The 23,715-nt window shown below is 42.2% G+C and overlaps 3 protein-coding genes across 6 annotated transcripts in view; 1 reads left to right on the plus strand and 2 right to left on the minus strand.

The window, feature by feature from the left end:
• The window catches only part of NUP188 (nucleoporin 188), a 45,357-nt gene extending 44,233 nt beyond the window's left edge, over nucleotides 1-1,124 (minus strand). For all 3 annotated transcript variants that reach the window (XM_090022813.1, XM_090022814.1, XM_090022812.1), the window contains exon 1: nucleotides 1,036-1,124. In XM_090022813.1, coding sequence (XP_089878939.1) covers nucleotides 1,036-1,061 — 26 coding nt within the window. In that variant the 5' untranslated portion in view covers nucleotides 1,062-1,124. The remainder of the gene's footprint in view (nucleotides 1-1,035) is intronic.
• Nucleotides 1,096-12,164, plus strand: DOLK (dolichol kinase). Of its 2 annotated transcripts, none has more exons than XM_090022815.1 (3): nucleotides 1,096-1,204; nucleotides 1,592-1,739; nucleotides 5,061-12,164. In XM_090022815.1, exon 3 carries the CDS (start codon nucleotides 5,176-5,178, stop codon nucleotides 6,745-6,747), a length of 1,572 nt encoding a protein of 523 aa, XP_089878941.1. In that variant the 5' UTR covers nucleotides 1,096-1,204; nucleotides 1,592-1,739; nucleotides 5,061-5,175; the 3' UTR covers nucleotides 6,748-12,164. The 2 variants fall into 2 exon arrangements, with proteins under 2 accessions (XP_089878941.1, XP_089878943.1); XM_090022817.1 differs by lacking the exon at nucleotides 1,096-1,204 and adding an exon at nucleotides 1,299-1,398.
• On the minus strand, nucleotides 11,249-22,676 carry PHYHD1 (phytanoyl-CoA dioxygenase domain containing 1). The gene is made up of 11 exons (XM_090022818.1): nucleotides 22,508-22,676; nucleotides 21,362-21,520; nucleotides 20,670-20,745; nucleotides 20,437-20,484; nucleotides 18,013-18,068; nucleotides 17,762-17,824; nucleotides 17,640-17,661; nucleotides 15,966-16,094; nucleotides 13,993-14,109; nucleotides 13,535-13,661; nucleotides 11,249-12,653 (listed from the first exon to the last, which is right to left on the minus strand). Exons 1-11 carry the CDS (start codon nucleotides 22,538-22,540, stop codon nucleotides 12,608-12,610), a joined length of 876 nt encoding a protein of 291 aa, XP_089878944.1. The 5' UTR covers nucleotides 22,541-22,676; the 3' UTR covers nucleotides 11,249-12,607.
• Between the last annotated feature and the right edge of the window lie 1,039 nt (nucleotides 22,677-23,715).

Raw genomic sequence — 23,715 nt, forward strand, 5'->3', positions numbered from 1 at the left:
CTCAGTGCAGCAGTTTTCAACCTTTTTTCATTTGCGGACCCTTAAAAAATGTCAAAGGGAGGTGCGGACTGCTTGGACTTTTAAGTGCTTGTATTTGCCAGCTTTTGATCGCTCATAGTCATCTTTCACCGAACCCTTACATCAGAGGTGGGCAAAATGTGGCCCACAGGCTAGATGTGGCCACCAGGCCATTCTATACAGCCTGCGGTGCCCCCAAAAATTTAGAAAATTAATATTTATCTGCCCCTGGCTGCCTGTCATATGGCCCTTGATGGCTTGCCAAAACTCACCAACTCCACCCAAAATAACTGCCCACCCCTGCCTTAAGCAGAGTCTGTCGACCCCCAGGGATCCAAACCCCACATGGAAATGGATCTGATGTAGGCTGATGGAAACAGCTCCTGGGAGCTCTACCTCAGCACCCCAATAAGTCCCCTCTGCGCTCTCACTAGGAACAAGAACTGCTTTGATAAGAACCCCTTTATTATGCTCTGGGGTCCTCACCAGGATCCAAGGGAGTTATACAAGGCCGCAGGAGCCCACAAGGCCTGCTTTCCCCCTCACTCCCACGACGCCCTTATTTTTTCAGAAGCTCCTGGAGGGAAAGAGCTTCGAAAGTGGATCATGTCCAGGACCCTGCGTTTCCCGGACTGCAGCGAAAGCGTGAATTCAGCCACCTCGTGCAGGCGCACGCGGAGCAGGGCAAAGGATTTCCCCCCTCACCCCCGCCCGGCCTGCGCGCGCAGGTGGCACCACAGCCCGGTGTCATGCAGCCACGGGGCCAGTCCCAGCCGGGCGGTGGAAGACGCCTGGCAGCTGGGCACAGCGCCACCCCACGGGAGCCCCCTACTTGGGGGGACACGTTGCGCCCAGCGAGGATTTACCCGCGGGGGGGGGGGGGGTTCTCTGCTCCGGATTGGGACGGGGACAGGCGGCTGCGGGGGGGGTGTCCCTTGAACCGAACCGAACCCAACCCCCCCGGAAGGAGCCGTTGGGTGGGGGGAAGACTCCCGCCACCGCCGCGCGCGCTCGTACCTCGCGCACAACCCGCCGGCCGCCATCTTCGCACCCCTCTCACGTGTCCCGTTACCCGCTGCTCGGGCCGGCACCTGCGTCACGTGACGGAGCCTCGCGCCCGGCCTGCTGCGAGGGGGGGGCTCGTCACGTGACGGACACGGCCGGCAAGATGGCGCCGGCCTGTAAGGTGAGCGGCCTCTGGTCTAGGGTTGCGGGGGAGGTGGCGCCATGGAGACGGAGTGGCTTGCGGGTGGGGGGAACGAGGCTGCTGCCGGCGGAGGGGCGGGTGTTCGCCTGTCCCCTCCCTCTTCCCTCTGTCAGGGCTCTTCGCTGGCCTTGGCATTGCTGGCTGTCTCGACGAAGAGGCGCCCCACGGCCCTGGTTAGTCCCGGAGGCGGCTCCTTCGGGCGTCCTTGCCCCCGTCATCTGCCCCCTGGGTCGTCTCCAGGGTGGCTGTGAGGGCCACCGCTGTCCTCCCAAAAAGTCACTGGGGGAGTTAATGAAAGGAGGTAGAAGGAGCTCAGACAAACGCTAAGCAGCAGAGATAAGGAAGAAATCCTGCTTTTTGTTTCAGTGGAGATGGGAGATGAGCTGGAGAGCTGAGGTGCAGAGATCAAGAAAGGCTGCTTGAGATATCAGGAGCTGCAAAAGTGATGCCTAGTCCAGTGGTGAGATTAAATGAGAAATAACGGCGTCCCGTGAGAGATGGAGTGAGCACAGAGGTGAGGCCACTGGGAAATGAGCTCGAGGAGAGCATGCAAATGAGAGGTCAATTTTGCAGCGGCTCAGAAAGTGAGCAGTGACCCTGGAAAGATAGTTGAGGGTGGGAATAATGCGGCATCTTCTGTATGTGAGAAAGTGGAAGTATTGTGAGATGATGGAGCTTGGAGAGGTCATGTTTGGTGAAACCTTTGCAATTCCCTTGTTCCCAAAACAAAGCCAAGAAATCAGTGAATGATAAAAAGCCTTTTGTTATATAGTTATAGTATGCCCTAGATTGGAGTGGGCAATTCTTTGGGCCCACGGGCCACATAGGTAATTCTGGAGACCCCCACCCTCCTCCCCGCAACAGCTTGGAGCCCACATGCCCTCCAGCTCCTCCCTGCCACTGGCATCCAGCAGCAGCTGAGTTTACAGTCCTGGCCCCAGCCTGCCTCACCCAGTCCAGATTCACCCCAGCTAGAGTGGACCAGCTCCAGACCAGGTGGGAAGCATATGCAAAACTGCAACCACCGCTGGCCCCACACCTGATCTGGACTGCCCAGCCACAATGAGCAGCAGTGGCAGCCATGCAGAAACTGCTGCTGGATGCAGAGTAAAGGCAGTCATATGCCACCCCCACCTCCCTTTGCCACTGCCAGGCCTTTCTTGCTGCAACTGCCTGGAGTCCATGCGTGAGCTGCCCTGTGGCTTCTCTCTGCCACTGTCACCACTGCCACCAGTACTGCCTCTGGGCAACTCAGCAGGGCAGCGGTGGCACTGGAAAGGAGCTGCAGGATGGCCCAGGTGCAGGTTCCAGGTGGCCAGCAAAAGAAGGTGGGTGCTTTTCCCCTACACCCAGCAGTAGCTTTTGCACAGCCATCAACACTGGCATCGCTACTCAACATGGGCAGGTGGTCTGAAACAGGCAGGGGGCAGGCTGGGGTCAGGGCTGTGCATGTAGGGCCCGACTGGTCTGGAGTTGGTCCACTCCAGCTTGACCGAGTCTGTAGTAGGTGCAGGGCTGGCTGGGGTTGTGTGTGCAGGTCCCCACCAGACTCCAGGGGGTGGAAGGCAGCTGCTGCCACCTGGGCTGCCTAGAAATGGAGCCCAGCCACAGAACTACTCCAGCCCTGCTGTGTGCCTGGGAGTGGCAGGACATGCCACAGGCCAGATGCCACCTGGGCCAGGCAGGACTGAGGGACCTGCTGTGAACTGGGCAAAGCCCCTCTGTGGGCCATATTTCTTCCCCGCCCCTGCCCTAAGTTTCTAAATTACACTGTGTCTGGGTTGCATTTGAAGATGCTTATAAATCAGCATTTGACATCCAAGTGTATCTCTATGGGGCTTTTTGAACAGACTTCTTGAGGTGAGGCTGCTAAGTGTTACTGTTGCATTGGAGCTGAGCTGGAACTTATAATCGGCCATATTCGTCTGTTGTATATCTCTTCCCTAGGTAATATAAGAGGTATACTTTACCCCTCTTGGAGAGGTCCTCACTCCTCCTACAAATCTAGAAATGGCCTCCTCAAAGCTAGTATTGGGCAGAGGGGGGGTAAATTGGTTTTTAACCTTTTTTGACTATAAAAAACTATTTTTTCTTGTATGACTTCAAAACTGATGAATGAGTTGTTGAACAGGGGGAAATGCATGCATCTTGGCCTAGCTTTATAGCAGCAGCAAATTTGAATTGATTGCTTAAAATAATTTTATATTTCAAATCCTATGGATATAGATATCAAAAGAACCCTGATGGAAATCGGAACTAAAATTATTACATTTGCAGTACAAAGTTTCCAGCAAATGAGAGAACTATCTAGACCCTAAACATCAACTATCTGAGTAACCTTTAAGAATGTTATTACAAGATATTTTTCCTTAGTTTAAATAGAGTGAGGTACCACTGATAAAGTATGTAATATGTAAGAGGGAATAATACATTCTGGAGAGGATGTGAAAGATTTTACTTCCTTACCAATGAAACTGTCAAGTTAAGGTAAGTTGTAGAAGACAGAGTGGCAAGGACTTCTCTGGGTGATATCTTATTGGACCAACTACACGGTAAGGATAAGCTTAAAATGCATATTAAGATGACTGGGAGTTCACAGAATACTCTGGGATATTTGTTTTGTTGCATCACAGATTATAGTTTTCCACCCAGATTTTAGATGTTCTTAATTTGTGTTGAATCTGTTGCTAACTCTTATTCAGTCAAAATGTCAGCATGGATCAAATTTTCAAGTTATTAGTTAATATTTCTAAAGCATGATTATTAGTTAAGGAAGAGAAGACACTTGTATTAAAAGGCAGGAAAACTGTTTCCTTAAAGAGAGACACTATAAGTTTAATTCATACATAGGTGAGAATTTTTTAAAACTAAAATTAGAAGTAATTTTTGTTTTTTTTATTTATTAAAATTAGGTTTATATAATTAGAAATGTATTGGTGAGGAAGTGTATCTCTGGTGTGTTTATTTTACAGTGTTTGCTTTGTCAGTACTCATTGCTGTTTGTTTGTTGCCTTTCACACAATAAGAGGAGAGAGAAAAGTATTTTTTTTAAAAACGGAAATACAACTGTAAATTTACAAAAAATTGGAAGGAAGGAATTGGGAACAAGAATGGAACCCATAAGAACATTTACATTTTTTAAATTGACTTTTCAGGTTGAATATAAATATCTGATTTACCTATTCTGATTTATTTTATTTATGATTTGTGTTCATTTTACATACCAGTTAGTATGTGCTGTTTTTGTTGGTATATTTTAAACAACCAAATACTGCTGATGATTGGAATAGTATTGTCATCTCTATTAATACCAAAATCTTACCAGTAATTATATCCATAATTGTTTAATTTGCATAGTTCACAATTTGTGTGTGTGCACGTGTTTTAGGTTATATAATTTCATTTAAATTTACAACAAACTCGTGACTTAAGGGGGATTTTTGTATTTAATTTATAAGTTACTGAAGTAGCTAAATGCATTTACCAGTGTAATTCTTTTGAGCGTTGCTACTTGTATTTGTGCACGCTTCTTCCAGAATGCAGTGTTCACCTCCCTACTCTCAGTAGCGGAAAGAAAAAATGTGACATAGCAACTAGAGTATTTAGTATTTGCATGTGGATAAAAGTGCTGTGAGATTTGGCACTAGAAATGGAAGCTGACTTGAACTTTTCTGATTCTTAAATGCCATGGAAAATGACAAGAAAATTTCCTTCTTGGTTTTATTTTTCTTATACAGGAGTTGAAGCATGCAGCTGAGCTTAAGAAAATTGGTTGTTTTTGTAGAAGCTTTGCATGTTCTTATAGTCTCTAATGTTGTTTTGTTTATTTTTATAGGAATTGCAGTAGGATGAAAGTGAACTTTTACTAATGGACCAAAGACTATATTGAAAACATTGGGATCAGACAATTATAACGCTTTTGACATCACGGGACACAGCTGATTGGAACCATGTTAATCAAGCCAGTGCTTGCAGAGTCTCTAGTTGTTTTCACCATAGTGCTGTGTGTGCACATGGTGGTGTGGGATCGGTATTCCTGGTGCGCTATTGCTCTTGCCATTCAGGCTTTTTACATCCAGTTTAAATGGGACCGTCTCCTCCAGTTGGGTGGAGCCGTTTTCCAGTTCCGGACAACAGCTAATAGCGGCCTCCTACCAGCTAGCATGGTCATTCCGCTGTTGGGGATTGTGATGAAAGAGAGATGCAAGACGTCTGGCATTGTATATTTTGAACGTTTTGGCATAGTTGTGGCCTCCACTGGTATGGTAATAGCCCTCTTCCTATCTATAATAGCAGTTGGCATCACAAAACCTGTGCCAACTAATACTTGCATACTTTCTGGTGTTGCTGGAAGCTTAATCATCTACACCATGAAACATTCTTTGACTGTTTCTGAAGTGGTAGAGGTCCTGGAAGTGCTGCTTATTTTTGTCTACCTCAGTATGATCCTGTTGTACCTATTGCCCCGCTGCTTCTCTCCTGGGGAAGCATTACTGGTCCTTGGGGGCATAAGTTTTATCCTCAACCAGCTCATTAAGCGCTCCCTAAATCTGATAGAGGGCAGAGGAGATCCTATAGACTTCTTCCTTCTGGTGTTAGTGGTTGGTGTGGTCCTTCTGGGGATTTTCTTTACTGTTCTTTTCCTCTTCATGGATTCAGGAACTTGGACCTCTTCCATGTTTTTCCACATGATGACGGCAGTGCTTGGCCTGGGGGTCATCATGCCTTGGCTTTACCGGCTCATCCGAAGGAATCCTTTGTTTTGGTTGCTCCAGTTCCTGTTTCAGACACAGACAAGAGTTTACCTCCTCGGGTACTGGACCTTGTTGGCTGCCTCTGCGTGCACTGTGGTTCTCTACCAGAATGCCAAGAGATCATCTGAATCTAAAAAGCACCAAGCTCCAACCGTAATCAGAAAATGCTTTCATTTCATAGTGGTGGCTACTTATGTCCCTGGGCTAATTTATGACCCTCAGCTTCTCTATGTTGCTGCAGTGCTATGCTTGGCAGTGTTTATCTTTTTAGAGTACGTGCGGTACTTCAGGATCAAGCCATTTGGCCAAATGCTCAGGCACTTGCTCTCTCTCTTTTTGGATGAACGTGACAGTGGACCTCTGATCTTAACTCATATTTACCTTCTTCTTGGGATGTCCCTTCCTGTGTGGTTGTTCCCTAGACCTTGTGCTCACAAAGGTTTCTTGTCTGGGACAGGTGCATTGGTTCCCTATTCAGGGGTCCTGGCAGTAGGGGTGGGAGATACCATAGCCTCAGTTTTTGGCAGTACAATGGGAGAAATCAAATGGCCTGGAACAAAGAAGACATTTGAAGGGACAATGACTGCCATTTTTGCTCAGATCATTGCTGTGGCTCTTATTCTGATCTTTGACATCAATGTGAATCTAAACTCCAGCTATGCTTGGATTTTAGGTTCTATCAGCTTAGTTTCCCTTTTGGAAGCCTACACTACCCAAATAGATAATCTCTTCTTGCCTCTCTACCTCCAGATACTGCTTATGGCTTAGTGATGGCAAGGAACAGTCACTTTCCTTTTTCCAAATAAGAATGGCAACAGGATATGCATCCCAGTCAAGGGATCAACAGAAGCAGTCTGGTATAAAATACTATATTTGGTACAATAGATAAAATGGCTGAAGACAGAAATGGATTAACTCTTCTAATGTCAATTAAAAATAAAGGTAAAGGGTTCTCTTTGTCCTTCTTTTACTTTTAATAACTAAAGCAGCACCAGTTGCTACATCTTTCCATATGAATAACAGGAAACCATCTACCTGATACTCTGATTCAAATTGTGGGTGACAATTTAGATACTAAATCACAAAGGGCACCTGTACATGCCACGGGCTTTAAGCCTCATTAAATTAAATATTTTTATAAAATTTAAACTTGTTTATTTTGGAATGTTCCACCAGTGTTTGCATGTACTAGGTTTTCAAACTAATTAAGTCTGGTCTCTAGCTGGTGCTGCAGGAGACCAGGACGGTGCCACACTGCTCCTCGTGCCCTGCCACGCAGCTGTGGGAGCAGGGAGCTGGCACATGGCACAAAGAAAAAATAAATAAAAAAAAGCAGCAGCGATTCAAAGGAGTGAACTACAAAAAGTTTGCAGCACCATGTGGTGGACAAAGAGGCTCATTACATGTTGTCACGGATTCATTGCATACAAACACAAAAAGGCACTCAGATGCAGCACTTTAATTCACAGTGAGCCAAGCTAAACTACATCTGAGGAGTTTAACTTTAATACACCAGAGCTTTTTAAAGTGTCTGGAAAACCCGCTCATGCAAACAACCATGCCGTTGCAGCACAAGAATAGGCAAAAAATGTGCCGTGTACAAATACCCAAAGGGTCTATTTTCAGACTTCTGGGCATGCTAAAGCAAAGTGGGTGGGAAAGAGAGCTAGAATGGAAAAGATGGAGTCACTAGACATTTGGTTTTGTTACCTAAGCAGTGCCTCAGAGTTGTCTCTTTTCAAAGTGTGTGCGCTTTGCCAACTTGCCATTGAGTTGAGTCCTGCTGTTTTGTGTATTGTGTGAATCCTATTTATTTTTACAAAAGAGCCACTTAAAGCATACTCTTCTGCAGTATGGGGTGAGTGTGCCACAGCATCCCACTGTGTGGAAAATTAGACAATGGCTGTGAAAACAACACTAATGCTTGTTAGGCATTAAGTAACTGCAGATACTGATAATACAAACTTGACTTGCTAGGATAAGATGAGCAACTGTTTTCACTACACAAGCCTCCAGGGTTAACATGTTTTTACTTCTTTGCCAATGGTCTCTGAAATAAATCACATTTTACCTTTTTCATGATCTTGATCTCTTGAAAGTACTTAAGAATTTATTTTGAAAAGAGGCCCATTTCACACAGCTGTAGAGACAGTTTAAAGAGAAGCTCAATTACAACTCATTGACAAATCTTTTTCTATTTTACTAGTAACAGATTATTGAAACTAAAAATATCTTCAAAATCCACTGTACCTTTGTCTACTCATCCAGGTTTACTTACTTCCTGCATTTCTTTGTTTAAACTAAGATTTATGAAGTCTGTTTCATGGTTGTTTATGCTCAGTCACTTCCTGATTCTCACACACTTGCACAGTGCTGTAGTGTTTAGTTTGCCAGTCACTAAGGGAATATTTAAATTCAAACAGACTGTTTTTAATTTTAAAAAAACTGAAAGCAATTATTCAAATTTAAATTTTGGAGCAAAGCCATCTGCTTTGGTCCCTTTTTATTAATTAGAATCATAATTGTGAATAATTAAAAATACCCCTTTTATGGTAAAAGCACTCTTCTTGTTTTTGTACATTTAATCCTCTGACATGTTTTTACTTATGGGAATCTTCTTATTAACAAGCAAAACATCCATTAGGAACAAAAAAGTTAATTTGTATTCCACCCTCTGGGAGAATGTCTGAGCAAGGTATTTTCTGCAAAGATTCTTATCTGGGGAGATTTGAGACTGAGCTTGATTCTGGCTTCCTATATCCCTGTAACTTAGAGAGAGCACAATGATCCATAAAGAAAAACCATTAACATGAGAGCAACATAAAACCAAGACAGTTAGTCTTACACTATTCTCTGGTGCAGTCTTAAACATAGAAGTGTTTCCATGTTAGCAAAGAGCTTGGCTTCAGCACAGTGCTCTAATTATTCTGAGCTGCAGAATCATACTCCAGAACATCAGTTTGGATTGCTTTGGCCCCTGAAATAAGCTAGAGCTGGGCTGGTTTAGAATCATCAGTGTTCACTACTCTTTCCCCTTTCTAGGAAATGTCTTCTTCTTACACATGACAAAAGAATTTGTCCCAGGTTTTTAGGAACAGTCAAAAATGTGTCTCGCTAATATTGCAGTAGGGTGTTGGCACTGCTCCAAGGAAACTAAGCTCTGGGCAGAGGAATGGTGCAAGAGCACAGCCCCATGTGGCAGCAGTAAATCCCATTTGTGGTGCTTCTGATCAATCTGTCTTCCAATTGTAGCCAGAGTCCCACTCAGTCTCACTTATACACTGGCATTCTTTTTAAATTGCACTGAATAGTGCAGCTTGTTGAAAAGCTAGACAAGCTACCATGTTTTAGAAGAAAAATGTCACTTTTTCATGCTAATAACAACAAAAAAGCTTATTTCCCCCAATAACCAAAAAAAGCCGTAACTGTTTTATCCCAGAGACCATGTTCTGGGCAATGGTTTGATGTACAACTTAAGCCAGAAAATTAAACAACAGAATTGAAAGCTGCTTTTCCCTATCTTCTTGCCATCCAAACATCTTAAACCATAGGAACAGTAGAGGAAGCTCTAATTGCTAGTAAAATTATTTGTGAATTTGAGCAGAACTACTTGACTACTGTTATCCTTGCTAGGTATTCTAGGTCCTGTCAATACAATTTGTGACTCAAAATTGCTGTGCAGAATTTGTGGAATTCTGATTGCCATACAAAATCTGTTTTGGCCACCCAGCAAAGCATACCCAGATTAGAACAAATTCTTGGCAGAAATCAACTCAAGAATTTAACTTGACTATTAGTTTATTGCAATTGACTGTGACAGAAGCAGGCAGTATGCTTAAAAACACCGATGTAGCTGCAAGAATTGGAGCCTTGCTTCACAAAAGTCCATTTCTAACCTGTTTGCATCTGACAGAAAATTGGGAAAGATAAGATATTTTGGCTCCTATGTTGCATTTCTCATGCAGCAGCGTAAAACCATCCAGATGATCTTGTTTTCATTGAGCCTCTGTCCAAATGCTAGGGAAACTTTTTAATTCTGTTAATAAATTATTCTGTTTAAGACATTTTAGAAGCTGCCTAATGGTCTGTTCTATGATGTTATACCCAGTGCATTTAAAAAAAAGATTTTTTTTCATCCATCTCCCATTTACATTTTTTTTTGAGAGAGATGGCTGTCACCAGCTGTGGTACCTTAGACATCGTAGGCATTTGTCTCTCTTCCTAATACTGCTCTACCTGTATTTGTGGTGAGAAGCATTTGCATCTTTAAATGTCAAGCAAAAAGTCTAGTTTTATTTTCAAGGTTTAAAATTCACTTCTGCACGTGACAAATCTTAAACGCTGAGGCTGTTGGTGGGCACTGTGCATTAGTTTTAGTTACAAAACCCTTGAGGTTGAATGATTAAACTACTCCACAATATGTGTTCTTACAATTTTCTGTTAATACAAAGTTCAGTCTTAGAAGCTAATTATTAATCAACTATACAACTGCTTTTCAACCTTTCCTCCTATTCTTATATGTAATTGCATGCAACTTTCTAAAGTCCCTACTACTTAATCTTGAAGTATTGACACTAGTCTTATTCACTTTCAAATGCCCTTTTCTTCCCTAGTCTGCATGCTGCTTGTACTTTCTCCTGGATAAACAGTACAGTTTTATATATATATAACCCTGATATTGAATTGTCAGAGGATGTTAGATAAGTGAGAGTATTGTCATCTTGGGGTTAGAGCATGGGAACAGGACTTGTGCCCAACTCTGCTGTGTGACCTGGGTCATTTAGTGTTGGTTAATGCTTATGTTAATGTGTACTTCCTCAGGCCAAAGGGACTCTTCCTGAGGGTAAGTGCTCCACATTTGTGAATATGAGCTCTACGATCTGAGACCCTTTGCTTCCCCCCTCAGCCCCCATAACTCTGCCTCTACCCACCTAGTATTAAGATGCCACATTTTGGAGTGTTGTGGAGATTCATTATTTAGTGTTTGTAAAGCACCCTGAGATCTCTGGTGGGAAGGAATAGTATATTCAGCCCTATCACAGGGATGCATAACTTTGAGCTAAATTACTGGAAAGTCCCTGTAACTAGCCTGGGGCCTTGGCTGTTTTGGAAGCATCAGGTATGTAACACAAATGTGAAGATTTATGCAACATATTTCCAATCTTAGGTTTGGATCCTTCAAAGAGCAGCTATTCACTCTGTATTTATTAAGAATAATTAACTGCATTCTGCATTCATTTGTTACGAGAAAAATATATTCTTAAACCTATTAAAAGTGTTGTCTCTCTTTATTTGGTAATCAGATTTATTGAAAGAAACAGCAGCTTAGCTGATCAGTGGTAGTTCTAATGAAGGGTTAAGCATAAACATTCTCTGTCCCATTGTTTTAAATAGGCTTATTTAGAATATTCAGTTTCTAGGATACATCAGTAAAGCAGTCCTTGTAAGTTCAATAATTGTTGCAATAACCTCTTTGCTGGTATTTATCCTGCCCATTAACATTTTAATAGCATAATTGTTGTGGAACTCTGCCATTATACATTTTGAATTAAAAAGCTGAGGTGGTTTGGTATACTATCCTTTTCAGAGAAAACAGGATGGAGAACTTGTGGTTATATTATGCTTAGTCACAAGTTTTGTATTGTTTGAAGGAAAAATGGTAAAGCTCTTGGATACTCCACACTTAATTTCAGCATTCCTGTCTGACCCAACATTGCTCTGTTCTTGGAAATGTAGAGATCTTAACTTTTTTTGATCAACTTAAACTAAGGATTTGAAAAGAAAATAAGGACTCTAGGCTCCCCTCTTGCTCATCTCACCATAAGGTTTTTTAAATATTAGTGTTGAAGTAAGCCAAGCTTTTTCTCTTTAGGAGACAACCATATCCTATAATTTCTATTCCTGTTTTACTTAGGCCACCTTCATCATGTTCTTCACAGCCATCTAGTATAACTAACATTTTCTTGGCTTGGCTTGTACAAGAGGAAAATGGTGAGACTTTAAATCTCCTTTAAAAAAAAAAAAAAAAAAAGTGCAGCAGGTCTGAGTTAAAGTGGTCTTGCAGTGATTTGTTCATATGACCAGGGAGAGATTTCCCATCAACAGGGGCTTAAATGACTGTTCTTAGAGTTGGTAGGGACATGCCGGACATGTCTACATGAGACACTAGAAGCGCAGTAGACTAATTCTACTGCACATTAGCACGTCAGTGAAAGCTGTGCTAATGGACAGTAGAATTAGTTTACTGTGCATCAGCATCATCTGAAAGGTGTGTGCTGGAGCTACTGTACACTTGTTCCAGTTATGGCACATTAATGCACATGTAGATGTACCCACTATAACAGAGCATGTGCTGAATAATACCAGCATGGGCCAGCTCTGGGTAAAAATCCTCCTGAAGTGCGTAACAGCTGAACTCATTCCTGGACAGGAGGCAAACAAACATTGTCTCATTTCTCAAAGGAAAATTGTAGAGAACAGGCACAGGTAATCTGAGAGAGGGGACTATTTCCAATTAACTATTTGACTCCTGTGTGACACAGATCTAAGGTTTCCCATCTGTAGATATCAACACAGCATGCTTTTGTTTGCAGTGTCAAGGCAGTCAGGAAAACAATACTCCTTAGCTTCAGAGGTAAAGAGATGGAAAAGGCAGCTCAGGCGTTGGCTGGAGCCTGAAACAAGAGGAGAAAAAACAGAGGAAAAACAGAATTGCAGAGTCCATCCCAAGGCAACTTGCTGTGGGATCAGTGCTAACTTGAGTACCACTGATACAGAAACTAATAATTCTGAAGGAAAGGTACCTTGGAAGCAATTTTATGTAGCAAATTCTTTGTTAATGAGAAGAAAACTTACAATATATTGTAGAAACTTCAGTCTTGCATTTTCAAGTGTATTCCTTAAGAAATAATTATATATTTTCCAATGCCATGAATTATTTTCTTCTTGTCTAATTCTACTCCTAGTGCATGTTTCACACCCATTAGTAGTGGAGCAATAATTTTAGAGGGGAAACAAGTAATGTGATTGAAACATAGGACTAATACCCGAGTTCTGTTCCTAGCTCCACTACCATCACCACATAAGACTTTGAAATACATAGATTTTATAGATGATGTATATCCTTATTATTAGATGGCTGGAATGAGGCCAATCCTATTTGTGACAGCAGGGAATTCCAAAATCAAAATCGAGATAACACTTATTTTCCCTGGAGGGATGATACAAGTTTGTTTAATGGCTACAAGGCACTCTGCTGCTTCTTGACTAGAGCACCTTATGGTGGCATTTTATGTCTAGCAAGGGAAAACTCCTTGGCTTTATAGGCCAGGGAGACCATCCCAGGAAACTGCTAGAAAATTCCAGTCTTTTTAACAAAATTGGAGCCAACACATTTCTGAATTATGTAAGAAAAGCCTGGGTGTCTGCAGAAGGTACAACACATACATAAGGTGCTAAGAACTGGGGTTTTAGCTAAAAATGCTTCTTGAAGGGCTACAGTACTAGAAAAGTTCCATTTCCCATAGCTACTTATTACTGGAGATTTCCTTTATACCAGTTCTCTCTACTCCAGATGGTGTCCTTGGCCTCCATCAGATGAAAGGTGTATACATGGCGGGATGAATTGGAGCTGTTCAGCTCACTCCTATGGACAACTTCTCCATGGATGAGAATCAGCCCACCTGTTTGAAAGAAGACACTTGTTTCTTTTTCTCTTTAATAGCTCCCTCATCTGTCCCATAGAGGAAGAGTTGGTGACATCTTTGAAAGGTTTACTGTTACTGGCTTAGTAATCTAGCTTTTGGATCCCTATAGGAAGCATTTGCTTGAGAAGACTAAAAGTTTATTGTACTACTGCTTTGGTTCTGTAGGAGTAAGTCCTTTCAGGATAGGCTCAACACTCTTAGGTCTTCACTGGCAACATATTGAATTCCCTCTGTATGTAGCTTAAAACTGTGTCACTACATTGCTCTTTCCCTTGCAATTTCCTTGGTCATATGGTTGAATCTTTACCTTTGCTGATGGGCACAGGAATAAACTGGCTGTCTTCATAAGGCTGCTCAGAACCAAGGAACTGTACACATGGTATAGAGCCTGGTGGGGCTCGTACCATTTGCCGTGTGACACCACCTGTCATTCACAAAATTTACAAAATCATATGTTGGAAAGAGGCATTTCACCAGGGAATAAACAAACTTGCAGTTGTGGCCTTTGCACTCATTGGAAACTTAAAACCACTGTATTACATTACAGTTACCTTCACTGTCACTAAGGGCCCTGCCACACATTCAAATTAAAGCTGGACAGAAACCAGCTACAAAGTTGTTACATGTTCTGAGGCACTAAATACATAGCTTGTTGTCTCTCTTTATAGCTGGATGGACATTTTCATGATGTAATAACAACTTTGCACAAAGTGGTTTCTTTCCATTAGATATACTGTTAAAGCAGTGGTTCTCAACCTTTTTGGACTCTAGGCACTACTTCATAACATCTGAGATTTGGGTGGCGCACAGCTGCAAAAACATATTTATTTATTATAGTGCTTATTTCCTTGTAGAGGAGTTGGGCAGTGGGAGGGGAGTGGGGGGGGGAAAGAGACCATTTCCTCAAGGACAAGGCTGAGCCTGTATTTATCTACTTAAACTTATCTCCTTATCTTCTCACACTGCAAGGCACCCTTCTAAGAAGATGGCAACACCCTGGTTGAGAATCACTGAGTTAAAGTTTCCCCGCTGTAGAAGTGGATGCATCTGGCTTCTGTTTGCTTTCTGGACTGTGTCTTAGCACTTGGTCCCTTGCAGAAATATGCAGCGCACTCTAAACATGCTTAAAGCACAACCTTTGGCCCATTTCTTTTCTCTCTAATGGCACAAAAGTTTATCTGCAGCTGCTGTGTTCATACACCAGGTATAATGACACCAAAACGCAATTGAATTAAGAAGTTCTCAGGGATGTCTACCTGTCTTGACTTTTAAGAGAGCGGAAGGGACTATACCCACAAGTATTAGACATTCATGTTTGAATCTAGAAAGGTAGATTGTAGCCCTGGAGACAGTGAATCCTCTCACTTGTTCTCTGTTCCTGTGGGCTGCTAGCTATTCTGCGATTGCTCAGATACTAAGTCATCTTTGCATAGGTTTGATGATTGAATCTGAGACCAGTGTTGTATGTGGCTATTTTTATTTCCTCATCTGACATAGAACAAGCTGAAGAATTACCAATGTTCTTGGTTTTGATTTGGTAAAACAGAAAGAATTAATTAGTATGGTCTCTGAATGGGTCTGTATTAAGGGAAGGATTAACACATGTTTTAACGTACTACAGTATTAAGGCTTTATAAAAGAAATAACATGGTTCAAGCAGTTTCACTATGTGTATTCCTAAACCTGAAGCAACATGGAGAAGCTGTTCCTTCCATCCCAGGTCAGGCTTCAGGAGCATTTTCAAGGCTGCGGTAAGAAGCTCTTTGAGATAGGACAAGCAGCAGCAGACTGGACAAGGAAGGGTTTGAATCTGGCAAAAAGGAAGTAACTGCAATAATACTAAAGTAGACAGATTTAAAGAGCATTTGCAGAGGAGCCCAGTATTACAAAGACCTGGATTCAAAACCTGAGGTAAAGACTCCATAAGCTTGTGGTTATCACTCTCTCACTACTTTTAGGTACATTGTAGAAGTATAGCATATGTTTTACTACTTGAGTCAGAAATAATGATACATTTTTATTCCAGAAATGTTTTTGTATTAAAATCACAACCCCCTGAACCAGTAAACATGAGCCAAAAGAAAGTAAGAAATAGATTTAGCTCAAAAGCATAGTTGGAATAATCTTACTTTGGACAACATTCCTCTAAAGTATGATGGTATATGCTGCTAGCTAGGCGGCAGGCATGTAAATGTTTTAGGACACACTACAATCTAGGTTCATTTCATCTGCAACTAGGATATGAACATGCATCTCAGAACATTCAACAGGATAACCTACCGGTGTGAGAACCAGGGATGAACCATAAGCAGCCATTCTCTTGTGTGGCATCCTCCAGAGCAATCCAGAGGCCCAACACCCTGCCCAGGGGTTCCGTGTACAGGAATGTGGCATCCTGGTGTGGTGTCACTGAAACCAACAAACAGCTGGTTGGTTACCTTACACTTCAAATACTGAAGTTAAAAGCCTAACAAAAAAAACAAAAAACAAACAAAAAAATGATAGGCTTTCCTGCCTGCTTTCTTTTGATCTGATCTCTCTACTGGCAACACCTTGATTTTTGCTAGAACAGCAATTAGTCAGGTTTCTGAGAGATATGACTTCCACTTCAGTCAAGTAAGAGGGATGCAGAAATTCACTGGCTGCATTGTTCAATATCTTCATTAACAATCTGGAAAATGGGACAGAGTACACCCTCAGCAAGTTCACAGATGACACCAAGCTGGGGGGAGTAGAAGATACATTGGAGTGTAGGTAGGGCTAGGATTCAGAGTGACCTAGACAAATTGGAGGATTGGGCTAAAAGAAATCGTATGAAGTTCAACAGGGACAAGTGCAAAGTCTTGCACTTAAGACAGAAGAATCTCATGCACCTTTACAGCCTTGGGACTGACTGGCTAAGCAGCAGCTCTGCAGAAAAGGACCTAGGGGTTTATAGTGGACAAGAAGCTGGATAGGAGTCAGCAGTGTGCCCTTGTTGCCAAGAAGGCTAACAGCATACTGAGGTTCATTAGTAGGAGCACTGCCAGCAGATCGAGGGAAGTAATTATTCTGAACTGGTGAGGCCACATCTGGAGTCCTGTGTCCCGTTTTGGGCCCCCCACTATAGAAAGGACGTGGACAAGTTGGAGAGAGTACAGTGGTGAGCAAAAGAAATGGTTTGGGGCCTAGGGCACGTGACTTCTAAGGAGAGGCTGAGGGAACTGGGTTTATTTAGTTCGGAGAAGAGAAGACAGAGGGGATTTGATGGCAACCAAGTTGTAGCAAGGGAAGTTTAGGTTGGATATTAGGAAAAATTCTCACTAGGAGGGTGGTGAAGCACTAGAACAAGTTACCTAGAATCTCCATCCTTGAAGGTTTTTAAGGCTCAGGTTGACATAGCCCTGGCTGGAATGATTTAGTTGGGGCGGGCCCTGCTTTGAGCAGGGGGCTGAACTAGATGACCTCCTAAGGTCACTTCCAACCCTAATCATCTATGATTCTATTGGTGTTATAACCACCAACCTCCACAGTTGTATATAGGCCACTTCAGCAGAGGAGTTGTAGCTGTATAGCTTAGGAAGTGATTTAGTATATTCATAAGTATTATGTGGGAGGGACTGACTCTTTCCCTACCTCCGATGGATGCTCCACTCCTTTCCAGTTTCTTATGTAGTGTTTTCAGTGTTATGTCCCATGCTATTTGAACTGATGGGAAAGTAAATTACTCCTTAGTGAAAAATAGAAGAGCATCTTCTGTGGCATTTTCAAAAGCATCTAGAGAATTTGTATGTCTAATCCCTTTCATTTCTAACATAAATTGGTCTTCAAAACCCTCATATAGTTTTGAAACCTCACTCTGACTGACCAATCTGTGCTGTCTCTTGTGGTATTTAGAATTCTCCTTCAGAGACACAAGCCTCGGTACCTGTCCATACCACCTAGTGCATTGGATGGATATATTACAAATCTCACCTTCCCCACCAATGCCAGGTTGCTGAAAGAGAAAAAAAAAAAAAAAAGTGAAAAGAAGAATGTTCAACAGGAAATTACAAAAATGTCTTCTTTAAGTAAATGTGAGATTGGAGTTACTGTACCTTGAAGATGTACATGCTCTGTACAACCACTGGATTCTCAAGGCCCAGCTTTCTTCCTAACTCCTGTGAAATAACCCAAAGTTATACACTGTGATCATGCAGCTTTCTGACTATTACCTATCAGAGTCTTCAATGATAAGTTAATATACATTCCTTTAAGGGGAGAAGGACCATCCTTCTAAGCACAGTTTTGAAACTACATTATTACATAGTTCACCTTTTTTGATAGACTCCTGTTGATTTAGGCTCACCTGCACTTTGGAGGAATGAGTCATTTGCTTGAAGATGGGATCATATGCGTGTAAAGCTAAAGAAAAAAAACTCAGTCATTTAGTGAAATGTTTATAACACATTTCTAGACGGGAACTTTTAAGCCGTAAAGAGCCATAGTGATAACTATTACATTCTGAAGCAAGAGACTGAAGTCAGACCACACAAACTGCAAGTTGGAAGCTTCCATCCCTTTAAAGAATGGGTTTAGTGTATTTGTTGCCCATCATTCTTTCTAAATGTCTTGGCTAGACAAATTCCTTTTACTTTAAGCTTTGCTGGAGAATTGTAAATTAGATTAGATGTTTTGTTTAATGGAGATTACATACAAATAAGTGCTGCTGACATCTGCAGATTGTATTGTGAACTACTTCAGAGGCCAAAAATGTAATCAGATCTCCTTTACAGCACACTGCAGCTATATGAAAATGGAGATCTGTGACCAAAAAGAGAGCTCGAAGAGATTTGTGGGGTTTGTGAAAAAACAGATGCACTATACAAAGCTCCAAATACTGAGATGCCATTGTTTTTAAGGTGATGAATACAATACAAAATCCTAACATAGATACAACTACCATCTAACAGCATCCTTCCAGGTACTACAGTTCTTAGGATCGTGGAGTGGGGGAATGAAAGAACACTGCAGAGGGTCATCCAGGCTCTCTCTTCTGTAAAATTAAGGATTAGGAGCACAAGCTTGGTGCTCTTTGAATACTTGAGTTTGTTCTAGACTATTTAGCTTGGGGGCTACTCAAATGCAAATATTCTGAATTAAAGTTTCTCTCGATAGAATTTGCAGCTGGAGGAGCTTATTTATGCCCCGCAGGTGCTGCTGTAGAGCAAGAAAGTAACCCAACTAGAGTGAGTGAACTAACTACAGAAGAATGTCAAGATGAGTCTTTGGAATTGCTGTTAAGCTTCTGAGGCAGCAGGGGCTATATCTGTTTACAGCTCCTTCAAGGGGTAGTAACCCCACAGTAGAGAACGAGAGAGATCACAAGGATTGTTGTCTCCCCACCCAGCAAAGCTCCAAGAGACTGGATTTTCAAGTTCAGCTGAATAAGATCTGGGCAAATTCCCTTCACTTGTGCAACAGAAATTCTAAACGGTTTCTCATGTTTTCTGTGTATTGTTAGAAAACACACAAGGGATAGAGCTGGATCTTCAGTAGCTAGGCCAGGAGAAATGCATCACACTTGAACCTTGTAAGATTTAAGGGGAAGTTGCTGGTAGCGCCACAGGAGAGAATTAAGTTTGTCGACTGATGGCAGTGAGCTCATTGACGTATAGAACACAGAAGATGCAGTCTGCTCTAAGGAACATACAACATAGCCCAGATGCAACTAGTATAGTTCAGAAAACCTCTTATATGAGGGAGAGATTGGCTGAAGTTCAAACTTTTGTACATCAATTATTGTTTTTTAAAAAAAAAGGTGCGCACACACTTTAAATGCCTCCTGAAGTGGCTTTTGAAAAGGCTTTTAATAGTGAAATGAGGTCTTGATACTGGAGAGATTTCCTAACACCAGAGGTAACAGAAGGGGCAAAGGGGGGGAAGCGAGGTTGCAAAGAGGGCTTAGGAAGAAGTTGCTAAGAACCTCAGAAGGTGCAGACAGAAGTGCAGCTCCCTGCTGTAACTCACAGCACTTTGCAGGAAGCACTGTGAGTTACAGCATTCCCCCATACCCAACAGAGGTTCACTGTTGGGTCCCAAGGGTTGTAGGACTCAGCTGCAATTTGAACCAGCTTTAAGCTGAAGCTGCTCTCGCCTAGCCCCACTCCTTTCCCCTTCCAGGCCCAGCTCTGTCAGAATGGCGGGGAGGGAGGGAGAGAAGGAGGTCAATCTGGGATTTTTTTAGCTGGCACTGAAAGGTGGGGCTAGTGTATTGGAGGCTGCCCTCCCCACCTCAGCATACACACATTAATTGAAAGTGGTCTGTTTTGGAACATCATCTTCTGAACCTTCATGCGATAAGAATTCAGATTGTCACAGGACTGGGGCCTTTTAAAGCAGCTGTGCATTTGTGTCCGGTCACAGCTGTAGAGCAATTTCAGGGGTCAGATCAGGGAAAATTAACTTTTCTGTACCTAGAGGTAAAGCAAAAAACAATTTGCAGGAAGCAAAAGTGAGAGAGAGTACTGGGTTGCAAAAAAAGAGAGTTACATGGCCATAGTGCCAAAAGGAAGATCCCTGTATTAGTGGATTCAAATGGGCTGGGAGGAATGTGGCAAGAAGGAACAGAGCATAGGGAAGGGTGCTACTGTGTACAAGGCAACTGCTGTATACAACTCAAATCCAAATGGATTAAGGTTATGCACTCCAGCCAGCTCTTGAAGCAATGGTTTGGTTTGAAAAAAAAATACAAACCTTATGTTCGGTCTAAAACATCTCTACTCATACATACCGTGGCCAATCTTGTTTACAGATTTCTCCTTTGGAACAAGAAATTCACCTAAGAAACAAAATCCTGAGTTAAAGAGTACACAGAAAAAACAGAACAAAGCAATAGGGTTTAGAGCATTTCTTTCTACTCAGCCTTTTTGTCTCTGTAACAAAATCCCTAGCTTGCTGGCAAGTTGCTCATTTTCTTCCCCCCCCACACCAACCAGGTATGGCTGCCATTAAGGAAAAGGTTACCTTTCTTATCAAAAACTCCTTTCTCAAAGAAGAATCGGATCTTGTCTCCACTGGTTAGAAAATAATCCGTGCTGCCCTGTCAGGGATGAGACCCAGCAATGATGTCTTAATAAGGATCTATGTGAACATTTCTAGTAAGAAGTTAGTACTTACCTGCATCTTTTCCCCACCAAGTGAGCAGCAGAAAATATGCAGAATACAAACATAAGTCATACATATTGAGGTTTTTCACCATCTTAAATCTCTCAACTCTAGTTTGCAGTTTTCAAGATCCCAAAAACAATATATCCTCTGGGTTTTTATTAGGGAATAAGTGGTGGTTTAACAGCATTGTATCTGTGGAACAAATAGAGCCTGTATTGGTACTATTGTTTCTCACTTCTTGTCTACTGGGGATCACTTTGCATCTAAAAGCAGAGTTCAGGCTGTCTCAGCCTTCTCTTGGCCTCTGCTGAGACCAACAAGAAGCTGTCTACAGCTGCAGAGGCCCACTTTTTAGAAGCAGGATTACAGCTCAGGAATGTTTGCCTTTCAGCCTTGCCCTCAAATAGGATTCACTCTCCAAGAACAAACCTGTGGTTTTGGAATATTTAGTTTTAAAATGTTGGCCCTTTGCTACTCAAAGGAGTATTTTGCAAGTTCAAATTTTCCTTCTTCCTTCAAATCAGAACAGCCTCAACTTAAATCTGTACCTGAGCCTGGAGCTGCTCCTCCTCTTCTGTGGAGAACTCCGTGCGACAGTGGGGTGGTACTTCCATATCAGCTATGATCTTGTGGATCTGCTTCCTCATAGCATCACATTCTTCTGTGGTGAAAAACTCTTCCAAGACAAGGAAGCCATCTTCATGGAACTAGGAAACAGCACAAAGCAGTTACATTTAGGATAGGAATACCCCCCTAGCCTCCGCTTGTTCCTTTGGCTCTGCATCTAGATGGTAGATGATATCTGCCTTTGGAGATCCCCTCCAGTAGAAGAGCAAAGCTTATGGTTTAGTAGACTTCAAGCCATAGACATGTTCAATGTGCATTTGTTAATATTACAAACATTTCCACTTCCTTTAACTGCACAAAATCAGCCTTTTTATTCACTTACATTTTTATATTCAGCTAATTAATTAGCTTCCTAAAGCAGTAATATCTGTATTTTTGCTTTTAAAGAGCAAACTATTTCCTTTTAGGGAAAAATTATTCAGAAATAGATATACAGCCCCTGTGGTTAGGGAGAGCAATTCCAATTCAATACAGCAGACTCTATGAAACAGATGGGATACACATTTGTTACTGTCATCATGACTTCAAATCATCTCCAAAGGAATCAGCTTAGTAAACTGCTAAACACACACTCTCCTTAAATGAGTAACGCAGTCGCACTGAGCTTCAAAATGTATCCACATATTGGTAAATGTGCACCCTCCGAGCTGAGAATTCAGTTTCTCATGGATGACTGATCCTTCATAAAATGAAATTAACTCCTCGGACAGCAGACATTTGGAACTGTTTCCTGTTATAGAAAACGCAGGAGATTATCCTCCAAGAGGAGATTTGAGCCACAAGGAAAGAGACAAGCAGAAGGGAGAGAGAGAGAGAGAGAGAGAGAGAGAGAAATTCAATAGAACAAACTACCCTTCTGGAGCCCCAATAAGATGTTCAGGTGTTACAGTGGTGTGTAAAGTACTAGAAAGTGAACAGACTATAATGTGCTTCATAAGTAAACCAGTGCTAAACACAAGTACTGGTTAAGCAATTAGACTGGTTCCCTTGACAAACTCAGCACTGTTACCTGCTTAAGGCACACAAGCTCATCTCCCCAGATGCAGTTCTTGAATCTGCTGGCTTACCTTTTGGATTTGTTGCTCTGTTACAAATGCCATCAGAAGCACACATTCAGTTTACAGAAACAGTATGGCAGCTCCTCCAAAGCTCTGTACAGCTAACTCTCCACCTCTCCATGTGACCATTCCAGCACCACGTGATAAGGGACAGAACACAGAATTCAGATTATGCAATCAGGGGTCCCTTTTGAGGGAGTTTTGGGTTTGTCTCTATTTGATGCTATTTAGAAATAAGGCGCACACATAAAAACCCAAGCAAAGGAACTTTTAAAATGGAAAGACTGCATAATTTAACCAGAAACTGCTCAGCCCAGCTCAGCTGTCACCTCCAAGAAAGTCAGAGTTGAATTAATGACTCCAGCAGTGGAAATGTAGCAAACGCAGAAAAAGTTATAAGTGCAAAGGACAGCAGTGGGATGAAGAAATCTAGAGTCCACTGAAGAGAGGTAGCATATGTGGGAATCCAAGCACCCTGCAGTGTTTTTCGCACATTGCCAATGCAGTCCACATGGGACTGAGTGCAACTCAATGAAGTTGAATAGTGTGGGGCAGAGCAATGCTTAAACTGAGGATGATAGTAGTGAGGAAAGGTTCCTGAAGCTTCAGCACATTTCTTATGAAGCATTTCTGGTGTTTTTATTTATTTCTGTTGTTCTTTGGCTGGCTTAGTTTCAGTTGCACAACACCCACACAGCCCTTTCATACCAAGTAGGCATGTGAACAGGACACAGGGACTCCAATTCATCTGGAAACAAGGAACCAGAGAAACTTAAGTATCTAAACTAAAGAAACCAACCAACCAACCAACCAATAAATGCTTGACCTCCTGTGGGTACTCTTCAGCATGCAATGGGCATCAAAAGAGGAGATTTTAAGCTAGTTATTCAAATGCATTGGGGTCCTGGAAGAGTTTCAGTTTCACCAAAGGTACCTGCAGCTTTTCACCTATGTGAGCCTTTCACAGCAGCATATGATCAAGGACAGAAGATGGGGAAGGAAGGTTGGGCTTATGGGTATTTTCTGGAATGTTTTCCTGCATAAGAGCTAAGAAATGAAGGGTTACGATATTATGTTCAAACAGGAATGGATTGTTGTCCCCTCAAATTGTCAGCGTCGCTTTAATTTTTCTAGGAGATACAAGAATGGAAAGTTGCATTTAGCTGACAGGAACGCTAGGGGGAGAATTAGTTTAGGGGGGAAAAAACAAAGTCAGC

The sequence above is a fragment of the Crocodylus siamensis genome, chromosome 11 (genome assembly GCF_052110815.1).
Source record: "Crocodylus siamensis isolate JL-2025a chromosome 11, ASM5211081v1, whole genome shotgun sequence".
Classification (NCBI taxonomy): Eukaryota; Metazoa; Chordata; order Crocodylia; family Crocodylidae; genus Crocodylus; species Crocodylus siamensis.

Excerpts from the sequence above, each read along its gene's own strand:
- DOLK (XM_090022815.1), top strand. The coding sequence starts at position 5,176 with ATGTTAATCAAGCCAGTGCTTGCAGAGTCTCTAGTTGTTTTCACCATA.
- PHYHD1 (XM_090022818.1), bottom strand. The coding sequence starts at position 22,540 with ATGGCATTTGTAACAGAGCAACAAATCCAAAAG. Across the intron at positions 21,521-22,507 it reads CAGAGCAACAAATCCAAAAG|TTCCATGAAGATGGCTTCCT; the intron begins GTAAGCCAGCAG and ends GCTGTTTCCTAG. Across the intron at positions 12,654-13,534 it reads ATCTGGAGTAGAGAGAACTG|GCTCCAGCCAACGCCTGAGC; the intron begins GTATAAAGGAAA and ends CTCTTGTTTCAG.